The sequence below is a fragment of the Gallus gallus genome, chromosome 3 (genome assembly GCF_016699485.2).
Source record: "Gallus gallus isolate bGalGal1 chromosome 3, bGalGal1.mat.broiler.GRCg7b, whole genome shotgun sequence".
Classification (NCBI taxonomy): domain Eukaryota; kingdom Metazoa; phylum Chordata; class Aves; order Galliformes; family Phasianidae; genus Gallus; species Gallus gallus.
The window spans coordinates 98,630,547-98,652,403 of NC_052534.1; the positions used below are offsets into that span (position 1 = coordinate 98,630,547).

General features: G+C 37.6%; 1 protein-coding gene across 3 annotated transcripts in view; it reads right to left on the minus strand.

The window, feature by feature from the left end:
• The window catches only part of NBAS (neuroblastoma amplified sequence), a 161,681-nt gene extending 140,471 nt beyond the window's left edge, over nucleotides 1–21,210 (minus strand). For 2 of the 3 annotated variants that reach the window (XM_046939145.1, XM_046939144.1), the window contains exons 1-11: nucleotides 21,050–21,210; nucleotides 16,632–16,686; nucleotides 15,972–16,008; nucleotides 14,454–14,531; nucleotides 13,361–13,408; nucleotides 12,126–12,169; nucleotides 10,783–10,916; nucleotides 9,950–10,089; nucleotides 9,718–9,816; nucleotides 3,300–3,438; nucleotides 2,225–2,290 (exon numbers count right to left, since the gene is read on the minus strand). In XM_046939145.1, the coding sequence (XP_046795101.1) occupies nucleotides 2,225–2,290; nucleotides 3,300–3,438; nucleotides 9,718–9,816; nucleotides 9,950–10,089; nucleotides 10,783–10,916; nucleotides 12,126–12,169; nucleotides 13,361–13,408; nucleotides 14,454–14,531; nucleotides 15,972–16,008; nucleotides 16,632–16,686; nucleotides 21,050–21,184 (975 nt within the window). In that variant the 5' untranslated portion in view covers nucleotides 21,185–21,210. The remainder of the gene's footprint in view (nucleotides 1–2,224; nucleotides 2,291–3,299; nucleotides 3,439–9,717; nucleotides 9,817–9,949; nucleotides 10,090–10,782; nucleotides 10,917–12,125; nucleotides 12,170–13,360; nucleotides 13,409–14,453; nucleotides 14,532–15,971; nucleotides 16,009–16,631; nucleotides 16,687–21,049) is intronic. The other variant, XM_015276095.4, reaches the window with a different exon arrangement.
• Nucleotides 21,211–21,857: the final 647 nt, after the last annotated feature.

The window sequence follows — 21,857 nt, forward strand, 5'->3', positions numbered from 1 at the left end:
CTTTTAAGATTTTTTTTTGGCTTTTTAATATTATTTTCATTTCTGTGGCTATTTTATCTTTTATTATTTTATCTTCTAGCTATGCCAAAGAAATAACAATGATCAAGTAATCTGCTCACTGCTCTTACGCTGTATAGTGGTTTGTAACCATAGAGAGTTCTGCTTAAAGCCAAACCTAAAGTACATTGTTATTCAAAAAGGAAGGCATAATTGAAATTTTGTTAAGCAAATCATTATTATTTTCCTAACAGAAATAATTTTTAAGTGTTCTCCAATTATGTTCTTAAGTACCTAGAATGCTATAATCTGTGCTCTAGTTTCTTAAGGAATAGTGCATACTTACTGAAGGCAATTCCCTCTCCACAAATCAAGTTGCATGCACAGAGTGCTAAGAAATAAGAACTGTTGAAGAACTTAGAAGCTTAAAACATGCCTAAAACATATAACCCATTCAGATGAACAATCGGTGCTACAAATCACAGATTTTTGCAAGGGTTAAACATCTACTTAGTCATCAGTAACAGCCCTACTGCTGTTTGAATTTAGATGTTGGGTGGTTGCTAATACTTTCATATTTATAACCCAAGCATTGATATCTACAGAGATTAATCTATCCTTTGACAAAGCAGACAATGCCACCTCAGTAAACAGCTTGTCAGCTTGATGGAACTGCAGAACGAGATACTGAGAGTCTCAATAGATTGTCACTTCACATTTTAAAACTGTCATTTAAGTTACCAACACTAAGAATCAAATCTCAAATACAGGTAGTCCTCTAGCTGCTGTGCCTGTCACATCTTAATACTGTTGCCAATTTCCTACTAAGAATATAAAATGCATCTCCCACATGTAAACTATAATCTCAGAAATTTGACTAATACATTCAGTAATAATTATCTCTGCTTTTGTTTGTATATTCAGTACTAGCAAACGCAGTGAAAATGAAGTTTAGCACAGCACTAGCCTTTCAGTAATCTTTCATGTTACTTCAGCCTTTTCTTTTTTGTTTTCAGTGAAGGAAAAAATCTCTCCCCATTCTACCCTTGAGAGAGATTCAGAAAGACCTGTTTTCACCATCCAATCAAGCATACAGTTTTTTTCTTTAAACCATTCACCTAAAAACCTCAAAAATCTTAAAAAAAAAAAAAAAAAAAAAAAAAAAAGAAAGGTTATTTCTGAAGTCCATATGACACCATACAAGACATTTTTCTCTCCAGAAAACACAGTGCAGAGTGGGAAACAGATTCTTTTCAAACAAATCACAGGGGGAAAGCTTATTTCTGTTTGGAAAGGGGAGTAAATAAAAAAAAGCTAAAAATAAACCATAAAAAAGGGGCAGGAGAAGGTGATGCAGATACTGAGTAGAGAGCCCTGAAGGTATGCAGAAGAAAGCCAAAGCTACTGTGCAAAAAGCTTTAGAAGCATAGAACACACAGACCAGCACTTCAGTGTGATTAGACTTTAACACTCACTCCCTCAAGGGAAGGAGGAATTCAAGACACATATGCAGGGTTTGTCTGTTAAGAACAAATGGTTTTTGAACATCAGTTATGCTATTTTCACATGCATCCCACAGTATAAGTTTGACTCATCTTAAACACTTGGAGCTGTTTAGGAAAACCCTTCCATAGTACCTCTTAGCATAGAATAAAAAAAAGAGCCTGTCCCTACCTAAATTTGAATTATTTATTCACGGTTTGCTGTAAGAAATTGTAGGTCTGTAAATTAAGTGGACTTTTATTAATATTTTTATAGGAGTGGAACAGTGCAGAAGGTTGGTTTCTGATTTTTTTTTTTCCTCCCCTCAAGCTATGTCACTGGGAAAAAAAAATGATACAACCTAATCTCTTCTTTAGGAGCATCCACCTAACATGCTACGTTTATTATATTCATTAATAAGCACTTGGGTGGCTCTTTGCATCTTCCCAATTGAAGGAAAGCTTGTATTTAAAATTGAGCTCTACATCACCGACTTTGTTCCTGCTAGTATGCTGGAAACCCCAAAATTCAAGCTTCAGCAGATGAACTAATAGGATTTTCAAGAAATCCAGAGAAGCTATTCCGTTTAAAATTAAAAGCTTATTATTTTTGATAAGCTTCATGGAAACGTTAATTCTTTCGTTGTGTAAATTAAAAACTCCTTTCAGATCTGTCTCTCAGGCAGTCATTAACAGACAATTATGTTAGTAGAATACATTTCTGAGGTAGACCTAGACCTTAATACCTGTTCTGTTCCCCGTCTGCTGTAAAATCTTAAATTCATAATCCTTAATAATCCTCTTCTCTGCGCCTGTAAGAACAGAAACATACCAAGAAATGAATCTCACACATTGCATTATGCACCAAAAAATAAGTCAAATCTAAAGTAGTAAAACATCTTTGCAGAATCCTTTAAACTTTCTTAGGCTGCCTATTTTAAAATAATGTAAGGATAACTTTTGTCTGTTTCATTGTGTGTCTACCATACTGCAGAAAAGCACTACCTATTTGCAATGAAATGATTAATTAATTCCGTATTAACTAATATTTATACAAGAATAAATATTGGAATTTGTCCCAGTATAATGTAAATTCATTTCAGTATCTCTTTGTTTATTTATGGAATAGTTCAGCTAGCAGGGACCTACAAACACCATTAAGTCCAAATGGTTGACCACTTCAGGGCTAATCAAAAGTTAGAGCACGCCATAGAGGGCATTATCCAAATGCCTCTTGAACGACAGACATGGGGCATCAACCACCTTCCCAGGAACCCTATTCTAGTGTTCAGCTGCTCTCACAGTAAAGAAATTTTTCCCAATATTCAGTCTGAACCTACTCTAGTATAGCTTTGCGCCACTGCCTCACAAATTTCCAAATGATAGCTGTTACCACATCAAACATTTATTTCTACTAGAAGTAAATGAAGTAGGAGTCAGACAAACTGAAACATTTAGCTCAGAGGTACTGCCTTTCGTTATGAAGTAATAAAGAAAGATAGAAATAAATTGAGTTTTTCACTTATATATTTTTAATTGGCAGTGGACATTTGTTGCGTTTTGTGTTTTCGTTGTTTTGTTGTTGTCTTTTTTTCTGTGGTTTTCAAAAAACTCAAACAAAGGAGATCATCAAAAACTTGGAAGTTCAAAGTATACCACAGAAAAAAAAGTTATACATACGAGGAAGAAAGGGACAAATTCTTATAAGTTCACACCATAACTTTAAAATAGTAGAAAGAGACGTATACTGAACTTCCCATTAGATAATACTCTGAATTACATTAATCATTCCCTCGAAAAATTAAGAGAAAATATACTTACTGTTCTAATATCATCTTCATAACTAGTGACCTGTTTATAATGGGGAGAGCCTGATAAAACTCTCCAAGCAGATATCCCACAAGCAGTTGCTTTAGATACTCCATCTTCATCTGTTTCACAACCTCCTACAAGCAAAAGTCTGCAAAATATACACAAGCATATTACTGGTTTCATATACTGCCACATAACTGTTTTTGTTTGTTTGTATTTTAACTTTAAGTAAGAACTATAGCTATTTGCTTGTAGTACTAAGAAATTTTCAGTATATTTTAGTATATAGTATAGTATATAGTAGTTATAATTTTTCAGTCGCAGCAAGCTTTAAACATCAGGCTGTTCATTCACAGACAAGTTTTTTTTTAATTAGTTCCTGTTATTTGTAGTATTTATCTCCAACCATTACCAATCTTATTTTTCCCAAATGAGGCACAAGTTCCACCACTTAAAATAAAATATATGGTTATAAATTGCAGTTCCCTGTTACACTGAAAGAATGACAACAATAACAACTTAAGCTTACGAAATATTCCAGTCATTCAGTTTAAGCACAAACAAATGGAAATGTACTAAGTGGTACAAAAGATATTTCTACTTTAATTAAAGAATCATCAGGAAGAGGTATTTCAACCTTGTTTTCTAAAGCCACGCTATCAGTTACATAAGTCATCCTGAAAGTAATACCTCCTACTTAGTTCCATAAAATTCACAACAAAGAGCACAATAATACTATCCGATAGAGGAAAAACACTATTTTTCAAGAGTCACTACGATTTTCATCAGTGATGAGAAAGACTTGCATGCCATACTCATACGAATCTGCACCAGTGAAGGTGACCCACTGTCATTGCTCCTGAAGTGCACCACCCATCACCTCACTGTGTAATCTCCATACATGTTCAGCACGAGTTGATTAATGTCCACAGGCACAATATTTTCCACATTTCATTTCCAATGAATTCCACATGGAGGAATTCACTGACACATCTTTGGTTTATATGTACTTTCATGTCAAATGCCATTTTGTCAGCCTGCCCCTCTGCTGCCATCTCTCACACAGCAATAAAACATTAATGGAATACTGGTAGGAAGATTGAACCCGTACTGCCATACCAACAATATCTGCCTCTGATGTCATGGGCTAACATAACAAAATAAGAAGCATTACTTTCGGAGCATCCCTTGTAAATGTATTTCCTCTACTTAATGTAGAATATTTAAAATTCTTCAGCTTCAGTGCACAGAAGGTGCTATAAAGGTCCACTGCAAAACATTTCCAGATGTTAGATATAAAGCAAATCAAAGTATTTTCCCTTTAAGCCCTTTGACTTTATTAACAAGCAGTTTTAGATTTAACTGATGATTACTTTGACAAAGAAATTAAGAACAGAGGTTTACATCTGTTTGGAAGCATCAATTTATTGAACAAGCCGTCAAAAAGCAAAGTATCTGCAAAAAAAGGCATGGATTGAAAAAGCCAGAAGTTGAGGCTGGAGAATGCTCCTCTATCAGCCTTCAAAGTCTGAGAGACTCTTGAAATATTCTACCACCTAGTGGCTGAAGCTCATATAGCAATCGTCCACCGTTTTGATTCACTTCGAAATGAATTAAGAAATAAAAAGCGATGCTGCATCTCACTAACAAAAAACTCTGCTACAGCCCCGCTAAATAACAAACAGTAATTTGATATTATTGTACAAAAGCATCTAATCTAATTTTAGCTGCCCAGACAACTGAATAGTATCTGGCACAGAAGTGAAGAATGTGTATTTCATGACAAGACACCCAATTTAAATAAATCTCTTCATAACTTACTCTTCAGGGCACTAGAAAGAGTATTGATTTAATGGACATGTACAATATGAGATGAGTATTTCTGGTAGACTAAAACTGATTACTGAAGAAAAGTGCCCTTTGAAAAGAGAACAATTCACAGACTAAATGTCACACACTTAATCCGTTCATTTCTCTCCTGCACATCTGTGTTTCCCCTCTCCCCTGCATTTCCCTTCTGCGACTTTCCCACGTTTCCCACACTTTTACCACTGCAGACTGACACGCTGCCTCTCATCAAGGAGGGTAAAGACTGCCCCCAACTCACACAAAAGCATGGCCTAGACATGACAGTTTTTCTGAAGAATTCCAGTTAAAAACAAGGAAGCAAAAAAACAAACTCTGAAAAAAAACCCTTCAACTGAAACACAATACACCACCTGAAATTTCTAAATTCCTCCTAACAGCTTTATTAAGTTTCAGGACAAAATATTCGATCTACCCTGTTGCGCATGATATAGGTCACGTCCATTTTAGCTGGGCAAGAATAAACACACTGGCACACTCACATCTGAGCACACAGCCTAGCACCAGTGAACATAAAGTTGTATTTTACAACTCTGAAAGATGTTGGCAAAAATCAATATTACATAGAACATTACATATAAAACGATTCCTTAAAAGTTTCCTACTCTCCTCAATCCCCTTCTTTCTTGTTAAATCATGGAAGAAAGTTTCACGTGCATCTGCATCTCTTTCACAAGATCACCACAGCTGAGCTGTCAGTTCTTAATAACCAAAAGACAGCAGGCATAATCCTCTAGAAAATTAATTTGTCTGTAGTCTTGCCCATCCACAGGCATCTACATTCTTCCATAAGCACCAGCTTCCACTGCAACATGCCACTCAGTTAAAAACTTCAGCAACAGCAGTAACTAAAATTCAATTACAATTGACTGCACAGTGCCAGAGGTGACTCAGAAACAAACAGTAGCAGAAAGACCAAGAGAAGAATTGTCAATAATAGTGACAGCACTGGCTCCAAAACTGCCTGAACTAGCTCTCAAAAACTCCATCAAGATAAATCTTTCCAAAGAAATTTTGGAAAAACTGTCACATACAGTGCAACATATTTATAATTTGAAAGTATCTTTTAGGATAAATGAAACTCAATGACAGCTGGAATTAAGATGTCATATCAGTTTAGACACACACAAAACACACAACCTCGAGACAAAAAGCCTTCTCCCAGGACTGCAGAGAAATTCATCATCACAGCAGGTACTTAAAATTTTAAAAAGCTTTTCAGAGAGCAAAATGCAGCAGCGGGGGCAGAAACTATTAAGATTAATAACACAACTGGCATCTAAAGAAAATGAAAAGTACTCCTGAGATGCTCAAAGATCTGGCCTTGTTTACCAATTATTTTTTCAAGACTAGACAGGAGATGACTCCAAAATAACAAGAGCTGACAGGTAGGCTGGGAATCGCAACAGGAGAGGGGGTGTTTTTTCTGGGTTGTTGTTTTTTATTTGCTGTTTTTCTTGGGGGGGGTGGTGTTTTCTTTTTCAAGTTCGTCCCGATCTGAAGAAAATACTACGCCAACAATTTCCTCACCCCCAAAAATCTGAAGTACTACTTTTTCACACCAAATACTTCGTTTCCTATACAAGCTAGAGGCTTAGGCCACTCCTGATGGGCCACAAAGCAATGTTAATTCAAATAACTGACACTTACTCGGTAGGACCCTCAAAGGGAATATGCTGTCTATTATGCTGTTATTGACAGAACTGGGTAAGGGGTTGATACACTAGATGACTGTGCTATGATCAGAGTGAACTCAATAGGTTGGTGAAACAGGCCAGTAGAAATCTCAGGAAGTTCAGAAAAGGGAAGCACAAAGACTGTACCACAGGAGGAATAGCCACATATGCCTATGTTAACTGGACAGAACAGAACAGATGGAAGATGGCTTTCCAAAAGAGTGTCTGGGGAGTCCTGATGAACAAGATGACCACAAACTATGAACGTGCCCTTGCAGCAAAGGAGGCCTAATCCATCTTAGACTGCATGAGGAAAATCACTGTCAGTTATGCTGGGAGAAATGATCCTTCCCATCTGGCTAGCACATGGTAGATACAATCTGTATTGCTGGATCCAACTCTTAACGTATGCGGTATAGCAGACAAGGACATGATACTGGAGCAAGTCCAGCAAAGGGCCTTTCAGTCTCAAAAAGCTGTCTGCCCTTACATATCTCAATTGTACTCTGTTTTCAAGGGTTTTATAAAGTTAGGCTAAAGATAACTAGCATACTATTGGTCTCAAGGTCAGCAAGTTCGATTAAGGCATTCAAGAAAAACTTGAGATTTCTCCACAACTCTTCACTCATCAATTTTGGTACAATAAAAAGCAAAAGTTTCAACTGAATCTAAAACCTTAATCTTCCATAGCTATCACACATTTTAGGCTCTAACATCAGACATCTTCTGTAGAAACTGCAGATAATCCCGTAGCAGATATTCAGCTCAAAAATTAAGATACACAAAGTAAGCAAGGTGAAGAAACTCCATTAGAACCTACAGAGAGCTCACACTGAAGCAGACACATACATTTTACCAACTAAAGAGCACTGTAAAGTCCATCACAGATGAAGGCTAGTCTATAGGAGAACGCAAACATTCAAGCATCTAAAAAGTACCTGACATTTTTCAACAGCAGTGAAACTCAAGATCGTATATCTTCTCAAGAGCCACTGTTTCAAGTTTTCCTACAGAATCAGATATAATTCCTACTGAAACACTCTCTGTGTTAGGAACCATTAAGCTTGGTCTGAACAAGAAAAGAACGAATTGGTTGTTGTCTGGTCAGAGTGCTAAGGAAGCTCCACAACCTATACATCAAGCTCTCAATTTAATATACTGAGTACCAACTATATGGAATTACTAGATAACAGATGAAAAGAGGTAACTACATTCAAAATTAATCTCTTAAAGTAATAAGCTAGAAGAACATTAGTTCTTGTCAATAACCAGTTTTTCCTTAAAGGTAGGTTAGACAGCTCATTTAACACTGAATAATTAGTTTCTAAAACAGCAAGGTTTCTCCTAGTATTCTATAGCCAAGACCAATTTCAGTTTAGAAGAATGCAGAGATGTAACACTTCACCTGTAAATTCAATCCTAATAGTTCTAGTACAAGAAAAATATCTAGAAAAGTTCTTACAATTGAAAAGATAAGTTGCTGAATTTATCTTGATATATAACAAGCAAATATAAAAATGGTAGATATATTTTCAACCAAAGCAATTGCCTAACCAGGCTCTATTTCAACTACATCTGGTTCAAAAGCAGAGGTAGACTGAATGGCAGCCTAAGATGTGGTATCTGTGCCCAATATGTTACTAACAGAGAAAAAGCATCAGAAAACAACTCCAAATACCAAAGTCAGAAAAGGAAAAAAAATTGTCCAAGTGCAGAATCAAATTCTGAAAGAAAAGAACAAAAACCTATACTCCAGCTCTTAACCACATGAAACTCAGAAACATCTTCTGAAGCTATTTCTGACACTCTAAAAATACTGCTAGCACAAGGGAGACAAACAGTAAAGGATACAGCTTGATTTTCTCTCCTGAAATCCAAGTGCTGTATTTGATAAATGAAATAAATTGTTCTTGAAGAATGAAAATACACAGATGAACTGACCCAGCTTACCAAGGAAAATACCTCAGTCATGTTGCTCCTGCTGCTACACCTAAACTGCAGTTTCACTAAAGAAGCCACACTGCAAGCCTTTCAGAGAGAGTACTCTAGGACACGTGCTAAGAACTTATCTGCCAAAAACTGGAATTAATTGAAGTTAAGGGCTAAACAGCCCATGACTTCATAGCTTCACACTCTCCTACTGGTACTAAAATTAACTGCAAATTAACAGAAAAAGTTCACTTCAAAGAAACTGATTCTGAGGTCAAGCCTTGTTTTTTTTGGTGTTGATTTTGTGATTTTTTTTTTTTTTGGTTGGTTGGTTTTGATTTTGTTGGTTTTTTTTGTTTCTTTGTTTGTCTTAAGGAAAGTTAGTCTTCTCAAAATGAAGAACTTGACAAGCCAATAAAAAAAGCATTTAAACTCTCAAATAAATACAAGTCAATTAGTCAATAAATATCATAGCTTTCGGGAAGAAAAAAATGCTTTAAAAAAAAACATGCAGAAAGAAAAATCTCTTTAAATTACATTCCTAGAGACAATAAAATCTATTTATACATTAATCCTAGTGAAGACTCTTTAATACTCAAGATATTATAACCTAAATGTGGAAAATGCATGTCTATAAAGGATTCTTTTGGAGTTCCCAAGCATGCTAGACATCACTTGTTCTAATGCATCAGTGCAATTACCATCCAAGAAAGTGCATTTCCCTTAGTATTTGTACACACTACAATTATTTTAGTAAAGTATAAACACCTACTAGGGCTTCTTTCATAGATACAGCAATCCACAATGAACAACTTGTTACTGCCAATTCATTAAACACCAATATTAAAATAGACACCCCCTCTCTCCTCTTAAATACATGCAGCACACTTCACTCCAGTTTGCCACTTTTTTCTATCATTTTTCTGTTGTTGGAAGGTAACAAACAGAATGCTTACCTGTGACCAGGATGGTAAATGACAGCAGTTATTCCATGGGCGTAATGGCTACTAAAGCTGAAACTATGACTTTCCTGGAAGCTCTGATTTGTTCCAACGCTGAATATAGGGGAGAAAAAAAAAATATATATATATATATACACACACATATAATTGCAGATTTATGTTCTTTACAGAGTGGAAAGAATTATTTTAAAGTTATCAAAGTAAGACAAAACTTACAAGAACTTACCTTACAAGGTAACTTCTCAATTCTCCACGATAATTAATGACGAGTAGTTCAGCTGACCATTGAGCACTTGCTTTATATTCTAGAAAGATCAGTCCAGCAATAGCATAACTCAGATCTCCTGAAAAACTTGCTGTCTTTACCCAAAAAATGTAAACAGACGTAGAGTGAGAAAGTTGGGGAGGGAAAAAAAAAAAAAAAAAACCCATACCTTGGTTATTTTGTGGGAATAAAATTTTCTACTTGTATGAAAATCCGTCCACAAAGCTAAAGATTCATCATTTCTATTAGCAACAAAATACACTTTCTTTAATCTTGATTTCAAAGCATATTATTAATAATGTCCAGAAAGATAATATGCTAAAGAAACATACTTGAAATACCCTCCTTCTGTATACATAAAACGCAAAATATATTCTGCCAGGCAAGCCACATGCAATTATATATTCTCATCTGAACGTGGGAAAAAAAAAAAAAAAAAGTCTCATATTGCTCTAACAGCAATATTTTCTTGATTTATAACCTATAAATCTGCCTATAAATTGCTGATTTCCAATCTACTATTACAAACCTTAATAATTTGCACACATATTAAAGTAGACAAATCTATACTTCCGGAATCCACTGTAACTAGAGATCTACCACAATTCTGGCCAAAAAAATGAAAATTCTAAGTGCAACAGCACAAAGGACACACTTCGCACATTCTACACATGACTTAATGTTAGTTAACTATAATATAGCCATCATATGATAAACATTACATAGTGTTTCTATGCGTGGTAACCATATTTTAAGTTCTCCTAAATGAAAATTTAATGGAAGACAGTACTTACTGGTGAAATGACCAAAAGTTCACTACCCATTAGGTCAAATACTCTCACTGTTCCACTGCTTTCAGCATATGCAAGTAATGTACAGTCATGACTCCACGCAACTCGCCTCCACTGAGGGTTAGGATCTTTTGGCACTACAAAAAAAGGAAAAACATTCTTAAAACTTTAAATAGTTTCTTGTCAGCACTGCCATCTATACTCAACTGATTTTTACTAGTCAATGGCCACAGTGTGAATCACAACAAAAATGTCTGCAGTGGACCATCTAATGACCTTTAACTCATCCACTGCCTGCCACTGCGAACTGTCTTTACCTTGTTCATGTATTCCCTTGCATAAGCCAGGGCTTATAAAGATTTTATTGTTATCAGTTTTCTTTCCTCCCTGCCAGCAACAAAAGACATAAGAGAAACAGACCAAAAAAAAAAAATGTTTAATTACATTGTTACCAAAAAAATTTGTACTAGTAGCAGATCTTGTTATCACAATGCTGTGATAGTTTTATTACCTGCACACGCTACCTCCTAAAAACAAGTATTGAGTCTGGTCAACCAGCAAAAAGGTGGCAATTTACTATAAGCAGCCTATTCCACTCTGTATATCAGGACTCAAAGATCCGTAAGGACTCCTTTCAAACCAAACCATTCCCTGTTCATTGCAGGGGAATTGGACTAGATGACCTTTAAAGCTCTCTTCCAACTCCAAGGGTTCTATGATTCTACAATCCACCAGGCCAATTGAATCCCACTACACTTTTTCATGTGGCAGAGAAATTCATATTTGATTAGAAATAATTAAAAAGAGCAATTTAAGTGAACTTTAAAAAGCTCTAAAGAGTAACTTCTATGGTGTGGAGCCTCTAGCCTAAAGACAGTCATTTCCTGACAGATCATCACTCATGTACTTTCTTTGGAAAGTGGCATCTCCTATGTCAGGAGGTAGAGATCAGAAAGAAAAAGTAAACTAAAATCACCTAAATAAATAAAAAACAACCCCATCTATATATATATTAAAAAAAAAAAAAAAAAACAGCAGGATACCCATCATCATTGCAAACTTACCTTGGAGGAGGAAAACAAAACCAACCAAACAAGCAAGCCTCCAACATCCACTATGCCTCCAAAATCCATTAATTTAACTACCATTTCATTTCAGGTACTGTATGTTAATTATAATGAAGAGAACCAGTGCAGAGAGAAATAGAGCTAATAAAAAAAGTGAAAATATTACGAGATTCCACTGAATGTTTTTAAGAAGCTAGTAAAGCAATACTACCACTTAGCAATGCATGAATAAATAAAGATGACATTATGTAATGGTGCAGAGGCTGCTGTATTCTATACCTTGACATATTCCAACTGTGGATCCAAAATCATCTTTTGCAGACCTGCAGAAAAAACCTTAATATATAATATTAATCATAAATTAAAAAAAAAAAAAAAGACAAAGTAAAACCCAAACACAAACCTCTACTTACTCCATTTTCCAAAGTATACAAAAAGCTATGAAAATACCACAAGTGTACAATTCAAAGGCCTGCATGTGCTTAACTACTTGTTCAAAAGACAGATAGTAGTCTCCAACCCTTAGGCAGCTAGTCTCAGTTACAATACTGTTTTAGAAACCCCACTTTCAGACTATAAGAAATAATATTCCCATTTAGTAGCAATGCTGTTCAAAATAAATGCTGAGATTCTGAAATGCTGCAGGAAGTTTTTTTCTTTAAGTAGTCAGTATTCTCTAGGTGACAATTAAAAATAAAAAAAAAAAAGCAAGAATATAGTTACAATAATACAGTTGAAACACAAGATTTATTCTATGGTTTGTAAGTTGACATTTATGGTGTTCACTCCACTTCTGATTGAACAATTTTCATATACTTGCTTCTTTTACATATAAATGGAAGGTCTGACCTTCTAGCAAATGGATTTTTGTGAAGCAAGTAAACACACTCAATCAAGATCTGTACTACAGCTAAATGTGTTCTTGAACCGGCAAAAGAAAGCTTGTTGTTAGGGAACGGAAGGAAAAAGGAAAGCATAAGTCTTTATGGCAATTCATGTTATTTGTAATATAAGGTAAAGCCAGCTATTCTACAGAGAAGTAGAACAATATCTCCTTGTCACACTTTTTACGAGAGAACTTTTGTTCTCACATAATGACTTGAAAGGGGAATTGAAAGGCAAAGGCTAGGACACCGCAAATTGTGCTCAGTCGTCTGAAACACCTTGACAGTTTTCTTATGCATCTTAAAAAAAAAATTTAAAAAATTACAAAAACACACCCTACAAAAGGAAATACAGATAGTTTTTATCTATAACTTTTGTAATTGCTGATGAGGGGCAGGGAATGTGAACTATTTGTTTCTAAAATCATGAGTGGCCAAGACTAAGAAACAGAAGGCTTTTGCTTTTTAAGCAATAACATTTTTTAAGAGTATTTCATAAATTAATTTCAGAATATACATAGCATTCTAAAAGAACAAAAAGGTCTTTAAAACTCTGCTTAGCAAGTCAGTAGAAACACTGTCTCAGAACTCCACAACTGTGGTTATGAAAAAAACACAATCTAAACTTACCTCATTTCTACACGCTGGTCTTGCACAACTGCCAACAGTTTACCATTGCTGAGAGAGGAAGATAAAGGCACAAAAGTTCTTTAAAACCCAGTTCTCGCAGAATATTGATGAGAGCTTTAGCTGCTTTTCTGCACAGTTAGATACAAATTCCCCAAACTTTTAAACAAATAAATATCTTAATAAAATTCCCTTCATGTCTCTGAAATATTTCTGTCACAGTATTCAATGCTAGCACTAAGAAAACAGAAACAATGCCTACAATCTTGCTGCAAGGAAGGTCAAAATCAGATGTTCCTTATCGCTTATAACAGCAATACCTAAAACTGCATTGCTTTATCTGGAATAAACAGCCATCATACTTCAGTAAGCCAGGTTATCTCCTTAGGAGCAGGCCTTTCTACCTAATATACATCATTGGAACTGGCATGTTGCACATGAAAAGGAGCTCCACTTCCCTCAAAGAGTCACCATCACCTTCTGTTTTGTATCGTTTACAGAACTCTTGTTCAACCACAGATCGTATTTAGTGATAATAAATAAGTTAAAATATTCCATACTACTTTCATGTCATCGAACCATGATTTCTGTACATGCTGATGCCTTTTTTTTTTTTTAAGCCAGTGATTTCTCTGTTGTTTCTAAAATTGCTTTAGAACCACTGCACCTTAGAACTCTCACTTCGTCTCTTTGATACAACAGCAGATGGTTCTTGACAGTATGCATTCTCTTTCCCCTGATTTTAAAATAAGCAATTTCTATTACATAACTGTGCAAGTATTAAGTCCCTAACTAATGAAACCCAAGATGCAATTCTTCTGCTGGGAGCATATTCACACTGCAAGCTACTTCAGTTCAGAAGCTAAGAGTATATTCAGACATGAGTCAGAGATGCATTAAAAGCCCCTGGATAGCAGACTGACCTTTTTTTTCACAAAGCTGCCTGAGAAAGCCTCCAGTATTTCTCTCAACCGAAGAGAGTAGCATTAATTTAATAAGTTATTAACTCAGCACTGTTGCCATGGCAGGGTGAAAAGCATCAGTACATTTGCTACTGCCCAAAACAGAAAAGCATACAAGTACACAAGCTAGTTACCTTGCAAGCACTAAGTGCCAGTTGATCTGCTTATTAACTAGACGAACGAGTCCAGATGGTAGAGAAAACTTAGCAGGGCTGAAAAAATAAAAGTATTAGCCATATTCAGAACATACTCCGAGCAGTACTTGGGATACACGTGCCAGATGACTAAGTTTTAAGGCAACTATCAACCCATCTGGGACACTTCAGCAGATAGGCATGAATCACCAACATACACTGCCAGTGACAAAGGTTAACAATATCATCAGCCGAATTAACAGAACCAGAGCCACATCTTCAGGCTCTGGTCAGTAGCCAGTTTTGAGGACACCAGTAAACTGGTGGTCAATCAAGATGGTCAAGGGACTGAAGTACTTGCTCCATAAGGAGAGGCTGAAGGAATTATACTTGTTTATACTGGAGAGGAAAAGGCTTCAGAGAGGACTTACCAAAGCCTTCTGATACCTACAAGGTTGCCAAGGAAAATCATTGAAATGCATGGCAGAAGTGCAAGAAATACTGATCAGTAAAAACAGAGAAGGTCTGAAGCTGATATAAGGAAAAAAAAAAATTAACCATGAAGTAAAGCACTGGAACAGTGCTTGCAGACAGAAAGAGTCTTAAGGAACCTGATCTGAGTTTAATGTTCACCTGCTTTTTTCAATTCTTCATTTCCAATTATATTTATTAAATGTAAGAAAATGGCAACTAGAACCAGTTTTAAAGACTAGAAATCAGATTTTCAATATGATTACTGATGTAAAGAAAATCCTTATAACTAGGCTTGTGTGATGGCATGGAGACCATAAACACAAACAAAAAAGACAAAATAAACTAGAACACCAGAAACAGGGAAAGTCACGTTGCCTGCTAACTGAAAACTACATTACTGTTTCACAGGCAGCAAAAATGAATGTCCCTTTTTATACTCTCAAAAACAATAGGGTGCCCCCAAAAAGAGAGAACTGGTATCTTCAAACATGCAAAGGGCATCAAGAGAGAGGTATAATCATAGGGCTGCAATTCTCCAGGGACACTGTATTTATTCCAATATGTTTATCTTTTAACTGGGATCATTTAAGTGCTTTTAAATCAGAAGATAGATTTGTAAAGGGCATGAGCATTGCTCACAGTTAAAAACATTTTCAATTAAAAAAAATAAAAAAGAAATTTGAATTATAACTTTAATAGATGTAAAACCCTACCATACCATCACAATTGTCATTGAGACTTAAAAACAACTCCACTTGAGGTATCTCAATTGAGAGTGGGGAGGATAAATACTTTTTTTTTGAGAAAGAGGATGATCCAACTGCAAGTTTATTTAGACTTCTGATAAAATAAATAAGTCAAACTAGTATACATTTCATTTTCTAGACAGGCTTCAGATGAAACACAGGTGTTTTCAACTTCAGTTTATGAAGAAAATATCCTAACCAGTGTTCAGTTTTACTGTCATTAAAAGTAACTTCCCATCAAAATCAAGAAGTCATTAAATTGCCATATAAGATGACTAAATATTATGTTCAAACCTACCTGTACCATATATATCGAAGCAAAAGCAATGCAGGACCTATAAAAAAAGGAAAGAAGGGAAGGGATTACATCTCTACATGTTTTAAGGCATTCTCCAGCTTACTGTATATAGAATTTCACACATTCCCACAAAAGAAAATGTTGCTGGTGAAAAAGCCTCTGTTCTTGGTTAATAAATATTTAGGTTAATACAAACCCCAACAACCCCCCCCCCAAAAAAAAAACCACCCACAATACATATTTCTGTTAATTCTAAGAGAAATGCCTAAAGATGAAAGTGCAACTTGATTACCACATAAATCAAGAGCTGAATTGGCAATGATGACAATGTAAATTTTCCTCTTAATTCTATAAACAGCAAATGGCCAAAGCAAGAGCTGATCAAGGGAAAAAAACATTTTTTGCAAACTATAACAGAACTTCTAAACTTTGTAGATGCATGTTTTTGTAGTTTGACTCACTAAGCTAATAGAGGCAAGTTCACAAAAATAATACACAAACAACACAGCAATATTGCTAAACAGAAAACATCTTTTGAGAACAAATCTTCCACTCTATTCTTATTATACTAGCCATTCTAAGAAGCAGAAGTTGCAAATTTTACAAGCAATTCACATATCATTCTCACGAGTCATAAACATAAAAGCAAGTCATATTTACCTGTAATTGCTCTAGTGATGATAAATGATGCACCATGTTTTCTGTTGCCTCTCGGCTGCAATTACAAGAATAATGGTCAAACTCTGATATACTTCATCACTTAACTATAGCATTCAAGCATTCCTTCTGTGGTTGAACATAAGCTGCCTACTAGCCTACAAGTACCTTATGTATTTCAATTACTTGCAACATCATACAGCAATTTAGCTCTATAAGCTCAAACAGACTACAGAATCAAATATTTTCACTGTCACACTGTAATGAACAAAATTTACTACAAATTATCTATTGATTCAGCTTAGCTGTGATCTTCGGGTGGTAACAAAAGAAGCTGATTTCTGACTATGTTCTCCTGTAAGGTATTACATTACAAAATATTATTTCTATGCCATATGAATGCCATATTGAACTATAATACTCAGAAAAAGCAATTGGTGTTCAACAACCTGTCTTAAAATGTAACTGCTAAACAACATAAAAACTGCTTATTAAAGTTTCAGAAATGCATTTAAAAAAGAGCAACTGAAGTAAAACTTTAAGTCTCAATTTGTACTACGCAATTCAGTTTACCACACTACTCAATAGTCTCACACAGCCCTTCCAGCACTTCTGCTCTACTTTTGTAGATGGGAGGACCAAACTTCTTTCATTTGCATAGCACTCTTCAAACACAGAAAAATCAAACATGAAACAACATAGGATGTATATTCCTATCTATAAAAAGAGGTACAGTTACTTGCTAATAAGAAAGTAGGAAAAACAGATTAAGACAATCAGTAAGGAAGGCATCACATACAAACTTTCAAAATAAACATTATGCCTGTATTTTTCTACATAAAATATAAGAGCATCATAAACTGAGCACTATTGTAGGTAATGAATGAATAAATTACTTCTTCCCTTCAGTATACAGTAGATACTTGTTAACTTAAATACTCAGCCCTCTTATTCCAAGTTAAAGAGCAGCAAAACACTGAAGGACACATAAACAAAAAGTCACAAGTATTTGCAAGTTTAAAAACATATTTGGACTGAAAAATTTAAACTATTACAATAAAGATTAGTAGTTCTCTGTGCAAAGCCTGCGATCCAGAAACAGTCTTTGAAATAATCAGGCTGTTTTCCCACAGTACATTAGAAGTCAATACAGCTGCACTAATAGATAACCTTCCAGATTCAGGTTGATTGATCAGAAAGTAATGAGGTATTACAGCAAAGAAGTGTGACTACAATTACTTCTTAAAGCTATCTTAGTACCTTGGAGAGAGTGGCAATTGTTCCCAGGGAAATGAGCTTGTTAAAGTTTCTGAACTAAGAAAAAGCATTTTCAAAAAACTTTTCCAAATATTGCTTATACATATTGTACTATATGCTACTATAGTCTTTAGACTATATTCCCTAGAACTAATTTTTTTTATTTTTTAATATTCATACTTTTCACTTCTGAAATAGGTTACACACTGCATATGAATACAGGAATTCACTGCACTGAATACAGGTTGCTTTGATTTTCCTACCAGTCTCTTCTCTGGTAGGGTCAGTTCATAGAATGGCTTATGTTGCAAGGAACTTCACAGACCATCCAGTTCCAACTCCCTGCCATAGGCAGAGCTGCCACCCACCAGATCAGGCTGTCCATGGCCCGACCAACCTAGCCTCAAATGCCTCCAGGCATGTGTCATACACAGCTTCTCTGGGCAGCCTGTGCCAGTACCTCACCACACTCTGAGTAGTGAATTTTCCCCTAACATATAACTGAAATCTTCCTTCTTTTAGTTTAAAGCCATCGTCCCTTGTCCTGTCACTATCAGGCCATGTAAAAAGTCAGTCTCCCTCCTGTTTATAAGCTGCTTTTAAGTACTGGAAGGCCACAACAAGGTCTCCATGGACCCTTCTCTTCTTCAGGCTGAACAAGCTCAGCTCTTTCCTTCATAAGAGAGGTACACCAGACCTCTGGACCATCTTTGTGCCCCTCACCTGGACTGACTCCAACAGTTCTGTATCCTTCATCTGCGCTGGGCCCCGGGCTTGGACGCAGTACTCCAGATAAGGCCCCATGAGAGCAGAGTAGTGGGGGGACAATCCCCTCCCTATCCCTACTTGCTGCCCCCCTTTTGATGCAGCCCAGGGTACTGCTGGCCTTCCAGACTGCAAGCACGCACTGCTGACTCATGTCCAGCTTTTCATCCATTAGGACCCCCAAGTCCTTCTTTGCAGGGCTGCTCTCAATGAGTTCTTCTCCCAGTCTGTACACACATCTGGAGCTGTCAGTCCCTCACATGTATCCTTTATAAATTTTTGTTAGTTTCCCCTAGATATCTTCCTCTAAAGGAACGCCATACAGGTAAATGAGAATACCAGTAAGATTTAAAATTAAAACTAGTTTGGAGTTCCAGCTTATGAAATCCATGTGTGTCTTCAAGTTAACAGAACTTTATTCTTTCATCACAGGATCAATCTTCCAGTGTGCACAGTTAAAACTGGAAGAACTCAGACTGTAGACTAGAACAAATCACAGAATCACCCAGGTTGGAAAAACCTCCAAGATAATCCAGTCCAACCTACCACTAAACCATCCTAAAGGAAATAACAGAAAAATAAAGTGATGTCAACAGAGAAAAGTTTTGTTTAAGGCCTTGCTTTGGATCCCAGATGGCTGCATGAGAAGAAATTTAATTTGATTTCCCAGAGCAGCATTCAGCTTACTTTTCTACTTTCCCTCACTTCACTCATTTTTATCCAAACAGTTCTATAAGAAACACAACAGGAATTCTTTTGTGACTTTTATTTTTCTAAACAGTGTGAATAGGCCAGGATAAAATAAACAGGTGAAAGCCACGATCACCTAAATAATAAGGTGTTAAGCCCATCTTTGCCTATATGTCTGTATACAGAAGAATGCACCTTGTAAAAACTTCAAAGGTGAAAGAAAAACATCTTCTCCTCTGTTCAGACACTCCCATTAAGTACCAAATCTTGATAAAATACTTCAATAAATGCACTAACAACTGCAGTAGATTTGAAAGTCCAACACAATAAACAATTAAAACCACACTGTTTGCATCGTCTATGTCCAAATCATACAACAAAAGAGATGAAGAACGCTACCTTAGCACGCTTATATTAAGCTTATGTGGCAAGGTTTTGGTAGCTGCAGTTGTGGCCTCTATGAGCAGAGCCCAGCACTGCCCCATATCAGATCTGAGCCAGCTCCAGCTGCTCCAAGAGGGACCCACTGCTGAGCAGAGCCAAGCTATGAGCAATGATGGTTGTGATCTGGGACAGCAGATATAAGAAGTGGAAAAACTGCTGCACAACAGCAGCTGGGAGAGAATATATTCCTTCACTAGTTCAGGAAAAGAGCCTGAGAAGGAAGGAGCAGAATACCTCCAGACAAAGCAGTATGAACTGACACTGACCACACTGTTGCTCAAGGCCTGGGGAAGGGGTAGAAGAGCTGAGATTGAAACCGAGCTTGAGAAGAGTGAGGGGTTAAGATGTTTTTTAGTAATCAGTGTCCTATCCTGTTATCATTTTTCAATAAATTAAACAAATCTTACCCAAACCTAAATTGTTTGGCCCATGCAAGTAACTGGTGAGCGATTTCACTGTCCTTATCCCAACCTACGAGTTCATCATTGTACTTTCTGTCCCACGTCATGCTAAGGAGGGGGAATGAGAGCGCAGTGTGGCAGACAGCCCTGGTCAACCACCACCACACCTCAGGGAAAACAAGGAAAAGGATGAAAGACCGCCTCAGCAATTGCACTGACCCACTGAGAAGGACAGGCAGAACGCAAAGAAGAAGTTACAACGCAAAATAATATTTTCCCATTTTTTCAGGCTTGGCCATCTACTTGCATGCCTCATAGGCACAAAGTGACATAATTCTCCCTTTTGTCTCACTCCTGAAATTTCGGATACAAACACCCTGACCTGCAGGTCTGGAGAGGGAGCTGGGCTGCCTCACACATGGCAAACTGTAAAGGTCTCATTCGCAATGGCACAGTTTGCACTGCTCTCAGCACAGCTGTTGCTGGGGATGAGGCCTGAAGTTTATCACGCCTTTCCTCATGTCTGCTCACTGATAAAATCTGGTACGCGTTGTTCACATAAAAACAGCAGAAAGAGCTTCAAGGAACCCCAGGCAGCATACGACAACGCAGAAACGAAGGGACGTGAAAGACGAGACACAGCACAGCAACAGGGGCAGGAATGCCTCAAGGGCACGCTGTGTTCTCACCCCTTCTGCTGCCGTTTTCCCCCCCAGGCCCAAGGCTCGCTGCCAGCAGCGCCCCATGCCGCACTGCCCACCCCCAGCACAGCGAGACGCCTCCCGCCTCCCTCCGCGCCGCCGACGTGGCCGCTCTGCTCCCCTCCCTTCCCCCGCGCCGCAGCCCCGCCACGCCGCCGCTCACCTGCAGCTCGGTTTCCGGAGGCCACTCGGCGTTGACAAGCAGATCGTACAAAATGTTCTCCTCCCCGTCCTCCTCTTCGTTGACAGCCACCATCCCCTCCGCCCTCGGAGCCCCTTCCCCGCCGGCAGTGGCCATACTGGCCCAGACCCTCCCACCACCGCAGCGACGACGGTGCCCGGCGGAGGCCAAACCAGCAGCGCCGGCGGCTCCGCGCTTAACCCCTTCAGCGCCGCGCAGCGAGGCGACGGGCAGCTGCCACCGCTGCGTGAGCGGCTGCGGGGCACCGAAGTGGCACTTGCTGCTGTTGGGCAGCTGCACGATAAGGGAAGGGGGAGTGAGGCTGAGGAGCCCTCTTCACTTCAGGGGCTGTGCTGATGGACGGCAGCTTCAGGTGGTGGCAGCTGCAGTGGGTCTTCTGGGAAGCCAGGACTGCCCAGGAGGCAAACGGGAAAGCAGCTGACAAATATAACGAGGCCCCTTCGCAACAGGAGCCGCCAGGGAAATCTACAGCATCATAGAATATCCTGGGTTGGAAGGGACACATAAGGGTCATCGAGCCCAGCTCCTGCCTCCACACAGAACCACCCATAAAACTATGTGTAGTTGCAGCCTGGCATTGCAGGTGGCATTGAAATCTGGCATTGTAGCCTGGCATTGAAGGAGGTTGGAACTAGATACGGTTCTATGGAGAAACACTGAATGCAGTCAAGGCCCGAGTGCACTAAAAGAACCCTTACTGAATATTAAAGAAGAAAAAAAGCTCTGCATTTGGAATCTAATTGTATTTTTATGGCAACAACCTCGAAAT